The sequence below is a fragment of the Triticum aestivum genome, chromosome 3A (genome assembly GCF_018294505.1).
Source record: "Triticum aestivum cultivar Chinese Spring chromosome 3A, IWGSC CS RefSeq v2.1, whole genome shotgun sequence".
NCBI classification, from domain to species: Eukaryota; Viridiplantae; Streptophyta; class Magnoliopsida; order Poales; family Poaceae; genus Triticum; species Triticum aestivum.
Genome location: NC_057800.1, coordinates 53,626,211 through 53,644,901, shown reverse-complemented (window position 1 = coordinate 53,644,901; position 18,691 = coordinate 53,626,211). Strand labels below are relative to the sequence as shown.

The 18,691-nt window shown below is 45.3% G+C and overlaps 3 protein-coding genes and 2 non-coding genes across 5 annotated transcripts; 3 read left to right on the top strand and 2 right to left on the bottom strand.

Annotated features, from left to right (window-relative positions):
• Nucleotides 1–2,552: 2,552 nt before the first annotated feature.
• LOC123060206 (uncharacterized) lies at nt 2,553–5,122 on the top strand. Its single transcript, XM_044482796.1, has 4 exons — nt 2,553–3,284; nt 3,881–4,121; nt 4,219–4,336; nt 4,484–5,122. The coding sequence occupies exons 1-4, from the start codon at nt 2,701–2,703 to the stop codon at nt 4,573–4,575; spliced, it is 1,035 nt and encodes a 344-aa protein (XP_044338731.1). The 5' UTR covers nt 2,553–2,700; the 3' UTR covers nt 4,576–5,122.
• A 6,634-nt stretch (nt 5,123–11,756) lies between these two features.
• Nucleotides 11,757–11,845, bottom strand: LOC123063921 (small nucleolar RNA snoR14). Its single transcript, XR_006430619.1, has one exon. It is a non-coding gene; the product is annotated as a small nucleolar RNA snoR14 (small nucleolar RNA).
• Nucleotides 11,846–11,927: 82 nt separating this feature from the next.
• LOC123063917 (small nucleolar RNA U61) lies at nt 11,928–12,006 on the bottom strand. The gene has a single exon (XR_006430615.1). It is a non-coding gene; the product is annotated as a small nucleolar RNA U61 (small nucleolar RNA).
• A 494-nt stretch (nt 12,007–12,500) lies between these two features.
• Nucleotides 12,501–15,101, top strand: LOC123057852 (probable inactive shikimate kinase like 1, chloroplastic). The gene is made up of 9 exons (XM_044480730.1): nt 12,501–12,736; nt 12,836–12,882; nt 12,998–13,052; nt 13,167–13,327; nt 13,431–13,513; nt 13,631–13,748; nt 14,349–14,427; nt 14,536–14,600; nt 14,755–15,101. The coding sequence occupies exons 1-9, from the start codon at nt 12,592–12,594 to the stop codon at nt 14,821–14,823; spliced, it is 822 nt and encodes a 273-aa protein (XP_044336665.1). The 5' UTR covers nt 12,501–12,591; the 3' UTR covers nt 14,824–15,101.
• A 1,787-nt stretch (nt 15,102–16,888) lies between these two features.
• Nucleotides 16,889–18,131, top strand: LOC123056757 (uncharacterized). The gene is made up of 3 exons (XM_044480038.1): nt 16,889–17,097; nt 17,743–17,782; nt 17,864–18,131. Exons 1-3 carry the CDS (start codon nt 16,889–16,891, stop codon nt 18,113–18,115), a joined length of 501 nt encoding a protein of 166 aa, XP_044335973.1. The 3' UTR covers nt 18,116–18,131.
• The last annotated feature ends 560 nt before the right edge of the window (nt 18,132–18,691 follow it).

Below are 18,691 nucleotides of genomic sequence, written 5' to 3'. Positions count from 1 at the left end.
ACTTGATCACATTGAGCTCATTATGATGATGCATTACCGAGTGGGCCCAGAGATACCTCTCCGTCATACGGAGTGACAAATCCCAGTCTCGATTCGTGCCAACCCAACAGACACTTTCGGAGATACCTGTAATGTACCTTTATAGTCACCCAGTTACGTTGTGACGTTTGGCACACCCAAGGTACTCCTACGGTATCCGGGAGTTGCACAATCTCATGGTCTAAGGAAATGATACTTGACATTCACAAAAGCTACAGCAAACGAACTACACGATCTTTGAGCTAAGCTTAGGATTGGGTCTTGTCCATCACATCATTCTCCTAATGATGTGATCCCGTTATCAATGACATCTAATGTCCATAGTTAGGAAACCATGACTATCCTTTGATCAACGAGCTAGTCAACTAGAGGCTCACTAGGGACGTGTTGTGGTCTATGTATTCACACATGTATTACGATTTCCGGATAACACAATTATAGCATGAACAATAGACAATTATCATGAACAAAGAAATATAATAATAACCATTTTATTATTGCCTCTAGGGCATATTTCCAACTGAAAGTGATAACAACAAACTAAACGATCATCGTGCTAAGCTAACGGATGGGTCAAGTCAATCACATCATTGATTCAATGAGCTAGTCACATACTAGTGACATTCTGTTTGTCTATGTATTCACACATGTACTAAGTTTCTGGTTAATACAATTCTAGCATGAATAATAAACATTTATCATGATATAAGGAAATATAAATAACAACTTTATTATTGCCTCTAGGGCATATTTCCTTCAGACCTACCCAGCCAACATGGGGTGGTGCACCTGTGCTTAGGTCGCCAACAAAATTTGACACAAGAAATCAAACAAAATCATCCATGCCCAAATAAGGGAGGTGGAAAACAAAAGGTGACTTATTGGGTTGACATCGAGTGCTAGAGTCACCCATGGTTAAGTGGTCGAGAAGTCGCGACATCCATTGGGATCGTCATAGCCATCGATGTAACCTCTAGTTCCTTTACGCACGGCCTATAAAAATAGGAGGAGTGGCGATGCAGTCTCCGGTGCAAGGGACTCATCTGAGGGCTTCCTTATTGATGGAGATGGAGCGGCGGCGTGGCCTTGGTCGACACATGATGAAAATACAACAGATGATTGTGTTTGACACTGAGCGCCAGGGCTAAATAGTTGTGGTGCTACTCGACACACTACTAGATGGAGTAGTGGTGCCGGTGCGAAGGGGAGAGGCATGAGAGGGTGCAATGTGGGAGAAGCGAGAGTGGTATGGGACATTAGGTTCTTGGTGTGTGGCGGGCTTCCTTTTATATCTCGTTTCACATGAAGTTTGGCTTTTTACGTTTTGTTTGCAAGAAACCCACAATAGAGGTTAGATCAATAGTGAACAAAGGCACGTGAATGATCGAACAATAGGAGCTAGTGGCCACGAGCGGTAGGTCCAGGATGGCGAGTTCCTCACTAACTCTAAACTATGTTACTACCGAGATGTTGCATTTAGATATAGTATAAAAACAAAAATAAGATCATACGTGATTGTTAATGAAAACACAAGTACAATCTCCTCCTAATGAATTGAGACTTGAAATTATCAAGCGGCAAAACTATTTCCTTGATGCGAGCATCGAATCATCATTAAAGCAACACAAACAATAAATCTGAATGCCCATTTGGTTCCAATAACTTGTGCGTCGGAATCTACGAGTTAGTCTATCAAGAGAAAATAACCAATATTTTTATAGTCTCATATATCTTGTTCATAAACATGGAGTGAAATCAACACCTTCCATCCTAATTATTTTGACCCATCCTAAGTTAAGCAAGGCACGCAACGACTTCCCTGAACTCAACGTTTCCTGCGTGTCGTCTCCCTCGTAGGCTAGAGGCAGGAGTCACCTGCTTCTAGATATGCTTTTGAGGTAGAGAACACGAAAAAGATAGAAAAAGAGATATGTGGAGCCGGCACGCACACATCTATACACATGTGGGGCCACGCAAGCGAAAACACCGTCACTGACCGGTAGCGAGGGACAACGACAACAAAGCACGTCGGATCTCTCAGAGCAACACGTCTCTACGCGCATAGCAAGTAATGAACATATATCTTGATTGAGTTATTCTACAGGTCAGGCCACGATGACGGTGGATGGCGACACCAAAACACGTACTGCAGCCCTCACAACGGCCCATTTCTAGCAAACATATCAGGCGAACAAACGTCTCAATTGAGTTGTTTTGGATCTATCTAAAAAAGAAAGGAACCTAACATTTTTGGTTCCTCATAAATCTTGGTCATAACTCATAAACATGGAAAGCCCTAAAAAAACTCATAAACATGGAATGGAGTTAAGTCCATCCATCCCATTCATTTCATTATAGGGAAGAAATGAACACTTTCCATATGCCAATAGCCCGCCAACGCCAGCGGCAACCAACGGTAACATCGGCCGCGCGCGCTTCCGGCGGCACAGCGCACTGCTATAACCACTCGTCTCTTCCTCCCCCGGCCGCGACTCCACCCCACCCCACCCCACCCCCACCTACCCCCCTACCCCCCTCTTCAACGGCTACCAGAAAAACGCCGGAAAAGAAAAGAAAAAGAAAGAGAAAGCGGGGGAGGAGAGGAGACGACAAGCCCGAGGCAGGCGCCAGCCAGCGACCGAACCCTAGCTGCCAGCCAGGATGGGCAAGCTCCTCTGCGACTCCTCCTCCGGCGGCGGCGCCGTCGCCGTCGCGGAGGCGCTCCCGCCCTCCCCCGCCCCGGCCTCGCCGCCGCAGCTCCTCGCCTGGGCCGCCCCCGAGCCCCCCGCCGGCTGGTCCGCCGTCTGGGCGCTCGACGACCAGCAGCGCCGCCGCCTGCTCCGGATCTGGGAGCGCGGCGTCGCCTGGAAGCCGCCCCGCCAGGGGGGCGACGGCCCGGATGCCCCCGCCCCCGCCCCCGCCGTCGTCTTCCGCCTCGACCACGGCGGGGAGGTCGAGTCCGACGGCAACTGCCTCTTCACCGCCGCGCGCAGGGCCGCCGCCGCCAAGGCCGAGGCGCGCGAGCTCCGGCACCGCGCCGTGCGCCGCTTCGCCGACGTCTACGCCGCGGCCGAGGCCTCCGACAGGGCCGCGGTCGACGCCGCCGTGCGCCACCTCTACGCGCCGGATCTCAAGGCCGGCTGGGGCGTCCACGTCGTGCAGGAGGTCAAGCTGCTCGCGCCCAAGGCCGACCGCGACGCCCTCGACGCCGCCATCCAGGAGCTCGTCGGCATCGGCATCCAAAGGTACCGTGGCCGCCCCGCCAATCCCGGATCTAGTCTTCCTGCCCGCGCTCGAATCTATTGCTACCACGCGTGTCTGGATCTAAAGACACCGTCTTTCCTTGGAATCACGCGGAATTCGTCTTCCCGTCTTGCGTTGATCCGATCCCCTTCTCTGTCGAATGAAACAAGTCTAGTCTTTTGTGCTATCTGTTTATATTTAGACCTTGCGTTTCTTGATTCTTTCTTATGTTAATTCGCGCAAGAACACCAATTGATGCAATTTCAATGCGTCATGAAGCTGCGAGAATCGCCTCACATGGTGTGTTTGTATTCTAGTACCCCGCATATAAATTGGTCAACGAAGGAATCATGGTTTTACTGTTGCCACCCTGGCATGGGCTGTAGTGGCAAAGTATGGACCTTCCAAGTAGATGATTGATATCCAGCCTGTTAATTATGCTGTAGTACATTATTTGGTACTACTACCATTTATGCTTCTTGCCTGGCACTGGTACAACTGTAGTGCATCTCAATTAGAATATCGAGTTGATTTGTTTGGTACCATTATGCTTCTTGCATGTTAATTATATGTGCTTATCTTCTTCATTGCCTTGCAGGGAACTGGCAGCTGAGACTATCTACAAGGAGAGATGTATCGCTGTAGACGATGGAGATAGTTGGGCCAAGTACATGTCCATTTCTGGCTCTGCGGAGGATGAACATGACATAATCACCCTGCAGTACACAGAGGAGGGCTTACTGACCATCGATGAGAACCGGGATGGGCGTGCGGCTGCGTTTGGTGATGATATTGCCATCGAGTGCCTCGCCACCGAGTTCAAGAGAGAAGTTTTCGTGGTAATTATGTGATTTCTGTCCATAGAACTTGCCACTGTTTAATGCAGCATTTTATTTGGTGATCTGATTGGATCTTTTATTTGTGCGGCATTGACAGGTGCAAGCACATGGCACTGATGCAATGGTTGATGAGGATAACTGCGTGTTCTTCCTCCCACACCTCCCTAGAGGAGAAATCTGCGATGTGCCCATCTTTCTATTCATGAAGGGAACAGGTGCGTTGTAGATTGGCAGTCTTGTTGTGCTTTCTTCTGCAAGTCATTATATGTCGGAACATGTTAGCCTTAGCTAAAGAATGTCTATCTCTTCAGTTTTGTTTCTCGTTTCCCTGTCTAAGTAGAAACCCAAATATTTGCCTGCAGCATGGTGTGGTGCTGGTGCGGACCATTACGAGCCATTGATCGCCACCGTCCTCCAGCATGTTACTCCAGACAAGGCAGCTGTTGTACTTTGAGGAAGGGGTTGTTGTTGTAGTCTTTAGTCGGCGATGCAGTCGAGCCAATTTTGTCACCGGAGCTAGAGTGCCGAATTGTGGAGCAACATCTATACCCAAGAGGAGAGAGGATAGATGATCTGTCTAACTGTGCATTTGCAGGGTCTTGCCTGCTCCTGAAGCTGTGTACCCTTTTTGTATGGCGTTTTTTGTTGTTGTATGTTCGTGGTATGGTAGGTTCTGACTGCTGCTAGAGATTGAGCGAGTGATAGAAACACCGATTCTAGCTTCTTGTTGTTGTGCGCCATTGTTGGCCGGCATTCTCCATTTGATTCTTTTTGTGAGGGATTCACCATTTGGCGGTTGCTTGCTCGTAGGAGCGGGCATCTGCTCGGACAGTCCGAATGGAACCGATTCATTGGATTTTTTTGGTGTTGGGGTGAGGTATCTCTTCTAGCCAGCTTTCCCATGTAGCCCCCTGTTCTTGTACTAGATTTGTTCACAAACATGTGCACAACTGGTACTTGTAATAATGGATGATGCCAATAAGATTGTGAACCTTCATTCATCAAGAGTGTGACTGAATTTGCAGTCTGCTTCATCATCAAGCTGTGTTGTGGATTTGTTCTGCCTGTTTTGATGGATCGAAACTTGGGTACCATTCTTGATTGATGCTTTTGCTGTTGTTGTGTGCCATTCAATTACATCTGGCACAAAAAAGTGTTTTGGAAATGCATTTGCGCCTGCACAATCCAGGAGGGATTGTTAAAGGTTGTGAACTTTTTTGTGTTTTGATTTCACATGGCGGTATATTGCAACCACAAGAGCATATCCCTGCTACCAGTTTGCACGTTGTAGAGTTTGACCATCATTTTTATAGCAGTGTCACTATTCGTGCTTTCCCTCTTTTTATTTAAGAAAAAGCCACCGTGACTTGCTAGCTTTATACTAGTATTAAGTTAAGCAATCATCCACAATCAATGATAAAATATAATCAAGACAAAGTAGGTGAACTATCTCTACGTCCCAAAATAAGTGTCTCAACCTTAGTATAACTTTGTAGAGCTACAAAAGGCAAGGAAACGGGGTGGTTGATTCGAGTAGGAATGATCGGAAACCTCATGTGGAATTGCAGGACTGAGAATCACCCGGTAGCCAAGATCAGCGATGAGATCGTTCCTGGCAGTACTAACTTGGTCACAAATGTGCGCACTGGAACTAGTGAATGATAATAAAACTACGAGGTTGTATTACTGAATCTGCAGGGTCTTACTTGCTTCAAGTTGTGCTATGTATAATTTTTGGATGTTCCGAGAGATATTTGGCTATTCCAGATTTTGCAGTTTTTACTGTTGTTGTGTTGTATTGTTGGCCTGGATTCAACTAAACCTTGTTGGCAACGAAGAAGGAAGCAGACCATAGATTCTTGATCACTGCATCATGATTTTGGACGATGAAGAGTACTAGGTTGGCAGCTAAAGACACAGTTCATGGACTCTTGATCCCTACACATTGATTACTAGATTTGTCCAACAAACAAACAATGGTGATGATGCCTGATGCCGTCTGTTTCATAGTATGTTTTACATGGCCTTGATGAATTTTCGGTGCAATTATGTGCTTAGATACATTTGGTGGTAATCCTTGTTATGCTCTCGACTATGCAACACGTGGTTGGAGTCTCCGCATATGTCACTGGCATGCAACTTGTTCAGTTTGGTGCAAACCACACACCTAATATTTTGATGTGGAGCATCTTTTATTGGACCGAAAGACCGGACAAATCCATATTTGTATGTTTTTATTGAAGCATCTTTTATTGGACCGAAAGACCGGACAAATCCATATTTGTATGTTTTTATTGAAGTATCACCAGATATTCTGGCTTGGAATTAGAAGCAGATGAATCTCCAAAAAGACGACATGAATAGATAATTATGGTCTCGTGTTCCATGTGTTATGGCCCTTGGAATTACTTCATCACAAACATGTGCACAGCTAGTACTTGAACAATGGAGGGTGATAATAAAATTAGGAATCTTCATCATTAGGAGTGACTTCAATTGGTGGAGATGCATGCGTCGTCCTTGAGTTTCACCAAGTTTTCAGGAACAACTAACTTTGTAAATTTTAATGTAACAACAACATATATTGCAAAAACAAAATAATAACATATCCCGTTATCAGTTTGCACGTCTTATACTTGACTATTTAGCAAATCATGACTCCCGCTACGTTCCTTGGTGAGAATGGTCCTTGGCACACCAAACAAAGGGATTAATAATATCCTCATAAGAAAAAGAACAATTACATCCACAAATTGACCATTCGCTTCATTGAAGAATAACACATTGTTTGCACATTCGTCCGTGGCATGGGGTCTTTCTTGCAAGGAGTGAAAACCAATCAATGAGATCGATAAGATCCTTCAAGCAAGTAATTCATCAGGATTAGAAACTTTTGAGAAGGAAACAAATGGGATGCACACCCTTGAACGTCTTGCTTGACACATTGATCATGTGTTTCATCGATCCAACATGTAGGAGGAGAGAAAAAAGAGGAAAATTGCACAAGCAGTAGACACTCTTCTGAAGTCTATATTTGGGGTTTTCTATAACAACTTTTCAAAAGTGCATGCTCATTTTTTGAAAAACTTTCACAATTCAGTAGTGTTTTGCAATATATCAAGATCTAAAGCCCGAAAGCGATGATGTTTTGATGGCTGAAGCCAAATCAGTAAATGCACAAACAATTGGATTTACATAGAATTGTACTTTGAATGGTATGCTTAGCAATGTGTTCTCAAGGGATATTGGAGCCAAAAGAAGAGGGGGCCTATGTCCCCCTCCCCTTGATTTACATTAGTTTGACTCACTTGCAAGGCTCTGGAATTGTCATTTGTCAGTTTAAAGCCATGATCAATACAATGTCAAATTTCTCTCATTTCAATGTGCTTGGAAGAGGAGGTTTTGACAAAGTCTACAAGGGTACGATAAAATGTTGTGAAGTGGCTAACTATCGAGTAGTTTATAGAAATGAGCTAAATTATACTTATTGACTTTTGCAAATGCTACAAGAAAATCATTGCTTGACTGGCTGACTAGATTCAGTATAATGAAGAGGGTCACGAGAAGGACATATTTGTCTCCAACAAGAGTAAGCGTAAAGATCGTTCATAGAGATCTCAAAGCGTCAACATAAATCGTTTTGTGACCGGTGATACCAGATTTTGGCATGGCAATAATCTTTGCTAGAAATCAGCAATAAGCAAACACAAACCATGTTGTTGGGACATACAACCCTCACATTATGGTTTCCATGGTATAGTTAATTCATACATATGATGCTAAAGTAGAAAGTTGATGCATTGACGCTCCCAAGTCCTAATGGAATTTACATATAATTGGACTTTGATTGATATGCTTACTCATATGTCCTCAAGGATATTTGGAGCTGACAAGAGGGGGGGGGGGGATGTCCCCCTCCCTCGAGTTAAGGCCCCGCTTGGTTCGTCGGTTTCAGGCACCAAAGCATGTAAAATATACAGGTGTGAAAAATACGGATGGGCCTCGCGTAAATACCGGTGTGAAAAGATTCCTTACAACACATCCATTCTTACGGAGCTAAGTATGTCCACAAAATATTGGTTGGCCACCCTCAACGGTGCCAATGATCTCATACCGGTGTCAAAAAAATGGTGCATAGACATATTAATGGATGCTTCAACGCTATGCGATCATTGGCATTTGAACTTATCAAGCATAGTTCGCTAGATACTCATTCAAAAATATCAACAAATTCCTAGTTCTGGCCTTTCTTTGAGGTACACTCCATGTACTTTAATGCAGAACTGACTAGGGCCAATTGATGGCACTCAGGGGATATAGTTACTTTAAACTTGTGTGACATGCTATGGCTACCTTGTACCATCTGGATTCTGTGCTAATCTTTTGGCAAACATTCTTTTTAAATTCAACCTGTTCTTTATTTATTCAAACCCGACAGAAATATCTGCCGCTATAACCTGCAGAATACAGTTAGGAGGTTCATTCAACCAAATCTTACAAGAATTATTCAAAACACTCTCCTTGGTTAACAAATGTGCTGCACTATTTGCAGCCCTCCTAACCCAAGAAATTTTCCATCTTTCCCTGCTACCCAGCATTTGCTTGACTTCCTCTATGATTGGTCCCAGCGTAGAGAGGTCCCTCTCCATGCTCTGTTCTTAACTATCTCCTTGCAGTCCATCTCAATGTGCAGACTATTGGCGTTAAACTCATGTGCTAACTGAACCGCATGCTTACAAGCTTGAAGTTTGGCTATTGCCGGGTCCTTGCACATTGGGAGGAAATGGCATGCACTACCCATAAGTGTCCCTTCATGATTTCTGAAGACCACTCCTGCGCCTCCATACTCACCTATTTTTGATATAGCTCCATCCACATTGACTTTAACCCATCCTTCCTCCGGCGGTTTCCACTTTTCAATAGGCACGGGTTTCTGCATTTTGCTTTTGCGTCCATGTATGGCCTGCCACTCCTCCATCAACTTAACTACAGTCCTTGCAATCACCTCTGCATCTTCAATTCTCTTTCCATCACGGGCATTAGTGCGAGCTAACCACAGTCCATACAGCACCTAAACCATGATTGCGCGCTCATCATCAGATGCATCAGCGACCCACGAGAGCAACCAACTTGAGAATGCACCCTGGGGACGAACTGAATCCGGTGGGATCGCCACCGACGCCCCCAACTCTGAGTGATAGCATCCCCAAAATCTGTGATAATTTGTTTCTTCCCACCCACATGCCACACAGAATACTCTCACTTTGATCTTCCTCCTCAAGAGCTCCGACCCTACAGCTAGGCCATTCCGGACGAGTCTCCAAGTGTGAGTTATCGCTTTGCCTGTGCCACTATGTCCCAAAGGTTCAACCACGCCTTGTGGTTTACCACCGACGAAGAGGTTTCAGGCCTGCCTACCTTGAGATGTTTTTGTGACATACGCAAATGATATGCTGACCTGATTGTGAAACCCCCATTCTTCATGTAATTCGACGCCAAAAATTCTTCTGTCGCTGGTCCTCCAATAGGAATCTGGTTAATCTCCTTTACCTCGTCTGGCCCAAACATGGCATGTAGCTTTAGCATATCCGAGGTTATGCCATTTGCACTCATCAGATCACTAACCCGGTTGATTCACGTATGTAGACTTGGCCCAAGGGCTTTAGACTACCTTTCCTCGGAATCCAATGATCATGATGTATTCTGACTTGTGATCCGTCTCCAATCCTTCATATGAGATCTTCCAGCAAAAGATCACGGCCGTGTAATATACTTCTATAGGCCTCCTTTGGTTCATAGGGTAAGAATATCATAGGAATAGGAAAATCATAGGAATAGAAAAATCATAGGAAGTGAGGTGACATGCATCTCACTTCTATAAGGAAAGAGATGTCACTTGATTCATAGAATATGATTTTTTCCATTGAGTCTAGGCTAATATTTTTTTCCCTTTAAAATGTGAAGGATTGATTCCTATCCTAGGAATAGGAATCCATTACTACATACCAAAGGGCTCCATAAAAATTTTTCCTACAAAAATCGTATCCTCTAGAAATCCTACAAAATTCCTCCAAACCAAAGGAGGCCTAAAGGTGAAAGAGCCGCTGCCATGCATGTAGCATTCAGGATTGACCTCTCGCAGACAGCGATGTTGGGTTCTGCAACATACACCAAGCTTGCTTAGCAAGCATAGCTATTTCTGGGTCATGAAACCTCAGCCCTCCTTCATATTTCCTAGTACACATATTGTCCCAAGCGATCCAATGCACTTTCTTTTGACCATTAACTACGCCCCACCAGAAGTTCAAAGAGCACAAAGTGTTTTGTTGACATGCATGGTTGGTATCCTTCATAGAGCACAAAGTGTTCATTTCATAGCTAATGTTTTTTCTTTTTTCTTTTCAGGTTGTACTTTCACATGATTCTATGATTACCTGAGTCCATGATGTAATCAATAATCTTCCTGAAGTATTTTACATCTAAACGAACAACAATTGAACAATTGTTGATTCCTAACTTATAAATTTGCTATTAAAATTGAGTACTACTATGAGTTATCAAAACTATGCTCAAATGGATGATTGCAATTTTTTTTTACTTTAGTTATATAAATTTTAGCTCATTTTATACTTGTGCAATTTGTGTGCAAGTGCAGTCTGTGCGTGTGTATTGGAACATCCGGAAAGAAAACCCTGTGACATGTATTTGGTTGGATGCTGGTATTCCAACCGAGGCCTAAATTTCTTCTCTTAGCTCATTTATGCAGTTAATAAGGAGGTGTCAAAAATCTCGTGTGGCATTGAGCTGTGGTGCACATGATTTGCTTCTGCAACTGATATCACACATTTCCAATCAAATTCACAAGATGAGCAATCAGAGAAGCCCAGCAAATCAAAGCAAATTACATTAGACTTGTTACTGTTACTACACTGGGGTTAAATTAAACAATATTTGGCCATTCTGAATTTTGCTATTGTTACTGTCGTTTGTGTTCCATGTTGGAATGCGTCCTGCTAAATACTCGATTCACAAATATAAGATGTTTTAGATATTTCAACGTGGACTTGAACAAACACACAATACACATCTTATATTTGTGAACTCAGGGAGTAGTAGTTAATCCCTGAGACTAATAGAGCTTGCTCATTGATAAAGATATCTGTTGAACAGAAAATGGTGACATGATGCCATCTGTTCGAATGTTCCAGTACCGTTCTTGTATGCAGCTACATTTGGCTGTTATCCATGAACTTGTAGCCTCTGCGTATGACACTGAGATGCAACTCGATCAGTTTGGTGGAAACCGCAGACCCAATATTTCAACATGCAGCATCTGTGCTGGGACTGAAAGACCAGAACAAATCCGAATTATTTGTTCTTGAAGAATTATGGCCAGATATTGTGGCTTGGAGTTAAAAGATGGATCTCCAAACAATCTTCTCCTGGCTTGTCATTCTAGGCTCCATGCGGCAGACAGGGCGCCATTGAACGGCGCCTGCTGTTGACTCATAATATAGAGCCCAACAAATCCATCCTCATCTACAAATCTACAAAGAGATAAAAAGAGAGAACAGAGCAGATCGGAAGCGATCCGAAATTCAAGAACAGAGCAGACGGCAGTCCGGCAGTCCAGATGCGATCAGAGCCTGTCGGGATGTATGCGTGTCATCACCTTGTGACATCAGGGGATTGACAGACTATCATACATAACATCATCACCTCGCATGAATCCAAATCAATCCACCATCAAATCGAAATACACAGCCGGAAACAACGAAAAGCAAGTAAAAATTGGATCGAACTTGGGGGCTCAGAACTTCTTAGAGGGTTGTGTTACCGACATGGGCGCATCCGCCTCCGGCACAGGTTTCGCTCCTCATTGCCGACCGACGACCAATTGACAACAACCAATCTCTTACCAAGAACAAAAATAGAAAGGAACCAGAGCAATTGATTCGAGGAGGTGGAATGATCAGAAATCTCGTGTGGAATTGAGATGTGATGCACATGATTCATTCTGCAACTCTTGAAAGGAGATCATCACACCATTCCCCCCAACCCACCAAATTCGCACGAACAATCGAGACAAGAAATCACAAGAAACGCCGCAAGCCGCACAAGAAATCAGGGAAAAACAAAAGTAACGCCTAGCATGAGATCCAGCGATCAGCTAAGCAAAAGATTCAGCTGAGATTTCGGCTGCGGCGGCGGCGGCGGGCGGAAGGACGAAGGAACCCTAGCCTGGACTGGGCCGAACCGGTGTGCCCTCGCTCTGGTTTTATAGATGGTCTCTGCTGCGGGGCGAGTCACTGGGAAGTGGGTCCCACGTACCAGTCGATCGCGCACCGTCCACTCGCGCATCGACGGCGGGGATACCTCCCTGCTCTCTTGGCCCTGCCTTTCGTTCCCTGGTGGTGGTGGCGCGGATAACTCGAGGGAGTCCGGGAGATTGAGGTCGGTCGAAGCGGCAATGGCGATGGCGATGCGGGCGGCAGCGGCCTTCTTCTCGCCCTCCGCCTCCCCGAGCACGAAGCAGCAGCAGACGCACGCCGTCTTCTCCACACGGCGCGGCTCCACCCGCCGTATCCATCACCGTCGCCTCCGCGCCTTCCCAGGTCAGCGCCCGCCCGTCCTCCCTCCGTTGCAGATTCCCTTCCCGCAGTGGTGATTTTCTTGACAGCAATGGCTTCTGCCCTGCCGCCATGGATTCGCAGCCACCGAGCTGACCCTCGAGGAGCTCAACCCCTCCGTCGCCCTGCTCGTACGTGCTCCCCACCCATCCGTCTCACCGTTATTCTTCTCCATTCGTTCACTGCTGCTTGTGGTGGGTGTGCATGGCTGCAATCTCAGTTTTAAACAATCTCAATTTCTTCCAGAGGAAGACCGCGGAGGCCGTCGGCGATTTCAGGAAGACGCCCATCTACATCGTCGGTAATAATGCTCTTCTTTCTCTGCAAACTGTTCGATGCATTGCACGCGGTCCCAGTTCAGATTGGAATTGTTGGTGAATGACACGCACTGAACTGAACCGATGACCGGATGCAGGGACGGACTGCAATGCCAAGCGCAACATCGCCAAGCTGCTCGCCAACTCCATCATATACCGCTACCTCTGCAGCGAGGACCTGCTCGAGGACGTCCTCGGCGGCAAGGAGGCCCTTGCCGCCTTCCGGGAGTCCGACGAGAAAGGCTACCTCGAAGTCGAGGTGCTCTCTCTAAACAAACCATCTTGATGAAGTTCATTCGTTCGTTCAATCCTGGCACCATTCTCATGACGTTGTGTCTGAATGTACCTGAAACTGTCCGCAGACCGAGGGGCTGAAGCAGCTCACGTCCATGGGCAGCCTCGTGCTTTGCTGTGGCGATGGCGCCGTCATGAACTCCACCAACTTGTATGCACTTAAATGCCTCTGGTGCCTTCATTGTATCTCTCTTTTGTGAGCAGCCATTAATTGTGTGTGTATCTAATTGAGGTTTTCTGACCGATGTTTGTGTCTAATGATCTCAAGAGGGCTACTGAGGCATGGAGTCTCCATCTGGATCGATGTCCCTCTCGAATTAGCCGTGAACGATATGTTGAAGAGCAAGGGGGCGCAGGCTATTTCAGACCCTGATTCCTTTTCTCAGGTTCTTTTCCCTTCTTTAAATTCCACCCTCCTCATGATTTTGTTATTCCTGTTTTCTTGAGAAGGGGTGACTTAGATAGCCTTGTATTGTTTACACTTGGATAACTGTGATTTCAGATTCAGCAGACACACTAAAAGGGTTCTCTCTTGACTCTGCCTTGCTTCTTAAACAACAGTCTAACTAATCCCATCCGTGTTAAAACTGCACCCAAATTTGGTCTGTAATGCAGCAGGTGTAAATTCAGAATGTGGATTTTACAGTCTAGCTTCAATGTGTGTTTATGTGCATGCTGCATATGAATGGAGCATCCTTGTGTTCATGTGATCTTCTTGTATACACCCTTCACATAAGATTTTTTTTTGGACCGGGCATAACGCCTTTCCATTACTTATCATAATGGAAACCCTTCACATAAGATGGATACAGAGCCTATGATACCTTGCATTTGCATTAAAATGGAGTCTTTTTGCTAAGACCCTGGACTTCGTTCTTTCTGACGTGTGCATCTCTATCCTAGCCAGAAATCGATGTCAATTGTACCCACTGAAAGGTGATAGGCTTACGATCTATTTAATCACAGTGGAGATATCATGTCTGCAGGCAATGGCAAAGCTCCGGCAGCGTTATGATGATCTGAAAGAGCGGTATGCAGTTTCAGATGTTACTGTTTCAGTACAGAGTAAGCAGACAACATCCAACATCCTTTCTTCACTTTGAACATAGTTGATGTGTTTTCTGCGGTTGGGGGAAACCCTATTGACATTCTCTTAAATTGAACACCTTCCAGACGTGGCTTCTCAGCTAGGCTACAGCAGCATCGACTCTTTGAGCCTGGAGGACATGGTCATTGAGGTATGCAATATAAGCATACTATAGACAGAACTGTGTCTACGCAATTGGACAAAGCGCAAAAATTGCCGCTGAATATGGGGCCTTTTTTTGTAAATAACTTCTGGTGAATATAGCTAATGGTGACGTCGGACACATTCCAATTTTCCTTTTTCAGATTGTGAGTCGGATTGAGAAGCTGATCCAAGCGAAGGCGATGATGGAAGCTGCTGGGAAGCCTGAATGATTCGAGCATCGACTGAGGTCCGAGGAATCAAGTTCCGCCGCTTGATTTCAATATTTTTGCGACATTTTCATATACATAGTGCGCACCGATGAAGGCTTTGGGGGCATTTCGTGTAAACGAGTCTTTCACGACATTATAGTAACACAGTACTCCTCGCTGCAAGTTATTCATGTGGCCAGTTGTAAAATGTATATGGCTCAACGGCCGAACATTAAACAGGAGATTTTTTCCGATGAGTAAGAAAGTAGAAGAGGAGCATCAGTTCACTCTTGATGAAAGTCAAATTTGTGTTAGTCGATTTTTGCATCGCACGCCTAATGGCTCAGCCTCTGCCATTGTCTAATTCGAGGGGCATCAAAACCAGTGAATTCCCAGCCTCTACTCGGTCGGCAATGCCATGGCGAGCGGCATCGTTCCATTTCCGGCGAGGTCCTGGCTCGGCCAACCGTGCCTTCGCCTTGCCTGCTTCTTCCTTGTTTGGCGAAACCGATTCAGCAGCCATGCTAAAAGGGGCATCTTTGGACTCTCCCCTGTGCCCTAAACAACAGTCTAATGAATCCATCCCTGTTACCCTGTAAGAGCTCCAAACTTGGTGTATGATGCAGCAAGTGTAAATTCAGGATGTGGACTCCGTGCTGCATCGCCGCAAAAAAAAAAAAAAGAAAAAAAAAAGACTCCATGGTGCAGATTCATTGTGCGTTCATCACAGCTATGTTCGTACCGCATAAGACCGAACCAAAGCATCCCTGTATTCATGTGGAGTTGCAATTCTATCCACCATTTGCAAAAGCAGGTTAAGAGCCTACGATTCATTGCATTTCCATAAGATCCTGCCCTTTGGTTCCATTTTAGTTGTTCTTTCTGACGTGCCCATATCCATCTTAGCCAGAAATTGATGCCAAGCATACCATCTGAAAGGTGACAGGCTTGTGAATCAATCTAATCACAGTAGACATATCGTACTTGCAGGCGATGGGCAAGCTCCGCCACCGTTATGATGATCTGAAAAAAGTTCACTAAAGACAGTTAACACAAACTGAAAAAAAATCGTGAATTTTTCGAAAAGTTCATGAATTTTAATGAAGTACATTAAAAAAGTTTAGCAAACTGAAAACAATTTATGAATTTGTAAAAAGTTCATGAAAATTTTAAAGAGGTTCATGAAAATTTGAGAAAAGTTCACTAAAAAAGTGAGTAAAAACTGAAAATAGTTCATGACATTTGAAAAAAAAGTTCATGAAGTTGGAAAAGTTCACAAATTTGAGAAAGTTCACGCTTTTGAAAAAAATCATAAAATAAAAAGGAATCACTAAAAATAAAAACCAAAAATATAAAAAACTACTAGAAAGACAACAACCCCCGGTCCAGTAAAAAACCAGAAATATAAAGAAAAAGGCCTGGAAGTTTCTCAAAACCGGTTTAGAAATGACGTTGTTGCGCTTCTAAATGGGCCCGGCTATTTTGTACGGTGCAAACGGCGCCGAATAGGGATTGGGCCATCCCTTGCCACCTAATTCAAGCCCAGAAGCACTTCGGCCCATCGTGTATTGTCTGGCCTTGTAGGAATCCATTTTTTTTAAATAGCCAGATAGGAATTCCCTGGCCTCAACATCATATTCCAATTTGCCAAGAAAACAAATCTTCCTCCATTGTCGCACCCGAAGGTTGTGAGTCCACGGGCTGTCCGCTCGTGACTTGCGCTCGTCTACGTCAAAGCAATCGCAGAGCATCGAGAAGCATTAACGTGTGCATCAAGAGCGCTCGCTCGCGCATGCCACGTCGGCAGAGGAACACAATGAAAAGAAGAGAGGAAAAACCGAACGCGGCGCGGGATTGGTTGCTAGGCGCGTCGGTCAAGTCGTCGCTTCATCTGGAAGAAACAGAGAGAACGTGAAAACGCCTTGAACTCCACCCCTTCTCTCCAGTCGCACGCAACCTCTTCCTTTCCTCTCCAATCTTTCTCGTTTTTCATTCACATCGGCAAGGGTTGCCGCCGCCGCACTCACGCCCCAAATTTTCTCCCCCACCCCCGATCCCGCAGCGGCCGCCTCTGCTGCTCCTGCGCATGGTCGCCGCCGCCTCTGCTGCTCCCGCGCGTGGTCGTCGCGGCCTCTCCTCCCACCTCAGCGTACAACCGCCTCAGCGCCTCTTCCTCTTCATCTCAGAAGGCGGCATCGAGTGCGGCCGTCTCGTGCTCTCTTTCCCTCCCAGGTCGACCCAGGAGGAGCTCGAGCGGCAGAGCTGGTCCACGGCGCCGTCGTTGTTGGCAGGACCGTGAGCGCAGACACGGTCGGCTCCCTCCGGCTTTCGTGTCGCCGTCCATCAACCCGTGAGGTCACGGATGCCTTCTCCTCCGTGCTCTCAATGTTTTGCGATGAACCGGCTGAAAAATGCCTGCATGTCACAGCAGACCCGTACCGAAAGCATGTGTGTGCTACTGGTATGTGCCTGCACAGGACCTCCAAATTTGATTTAAGTATCAGTAATACTGATTAGAGTTTACATGAGAAAATACACTTATTTACTGTTGGGAATCTACTTCACGCTGTTAGGCACCTTCCTCCTTTCTCTCCTCTACAGATTGATACGACTGTATATGTATACGTTTTACTGTCAATTAATCTCCCCCACCTTTTACACTTTTTAATGCATAATGAATTTTGTGGTGTTGTTCTTTATAATAAAAACAATCTTCGCAGGAAGAGATATATTGATGGCCAAGAACTCCTGGAGCACCCGCTCGGTTCATCTCATGTTCTCATGCTCTCCTTTTTCTTCTGATCTTATGGAAGTTGTGCTATGATCATATATCATCTTCTACTCTGTACATGTTTGTTCGAATTCATGAGGTTGCGAGAATTAAGAAAATTACAACACCAATTCTACTGTACTAATCAATGCGCTTATGCTACTATGCAGGTATATTCGCAGGTTAGTTGCATGGATAAGGCCTTCCCAAGTAAGTTTTGCCTTGAAAGTTAGATACCACTTCATGTTGTAAAGCAGACAAAATGTTAATGATCTGAGATTAACACTCCAGCCGGGCACGCCCAAGAACGCCTCCTGCAGGAGGGCGCCGCCGCCGTCCCGACCAGCACTCCCCCGCCGTCCTACCACGCCCGGACTGCCACGGCATCGTCGTACGGCGACTGCGGCAGGCTGGGCCGCAGGAGCAAGTGAGATGGTCGATGGGGAGACGGCCCCGCCTCTGATGCAGCTGGAGACGCTGCTGGCGCTTGGCCTGGACCAGCGCATGGCGGAGAACGCGCTGGTCAACAGCAAAGTCACCTAGCCTCCGTCATAGCCAAGGTAAACAGCATATCCTATCCTTACACTTGTAGCCTTCATGGTATGTTCACGTAACTCTATTTTGCTTGCACATTATTTTGCCCATAGTGAAAATTTGCTTGAACAACAACTCATAGTAATTTATTTTTCCTATTCATAAGGAAATATCGTACTCATATTATCTGTGCGATTGATGTGATTGTATTTCCTTATGTTGTCTTGCAAGAGGAACAACAGAAAATTCCTATTTCACTGATTGTTATAGTTGACAGTCCGGTTTTTTTCTCTGATTTGATGTAGGAAATGGATTGGAAGTTTCAGTCTTTCAGTACCGATTTTCTTTCTTCCCTTCATTAGCTGAATTTTCGGTTAGGGAAGGAAGGATAAAATATTGTCCAGAACAATCTAAGTGAGTTTAGTGAATGCTGACCACATTCTTACAATTCATAAGTATATGAAGAAGTGTTTCACACTTTCACTTTGATCCCTTTTTGGGTTACAAGCATACTTACCCAATGTTCATGAAAATGTTAAAGCCTAAAGCACTATCACTCTGCTATCTTTGGCTAATAATTTAATT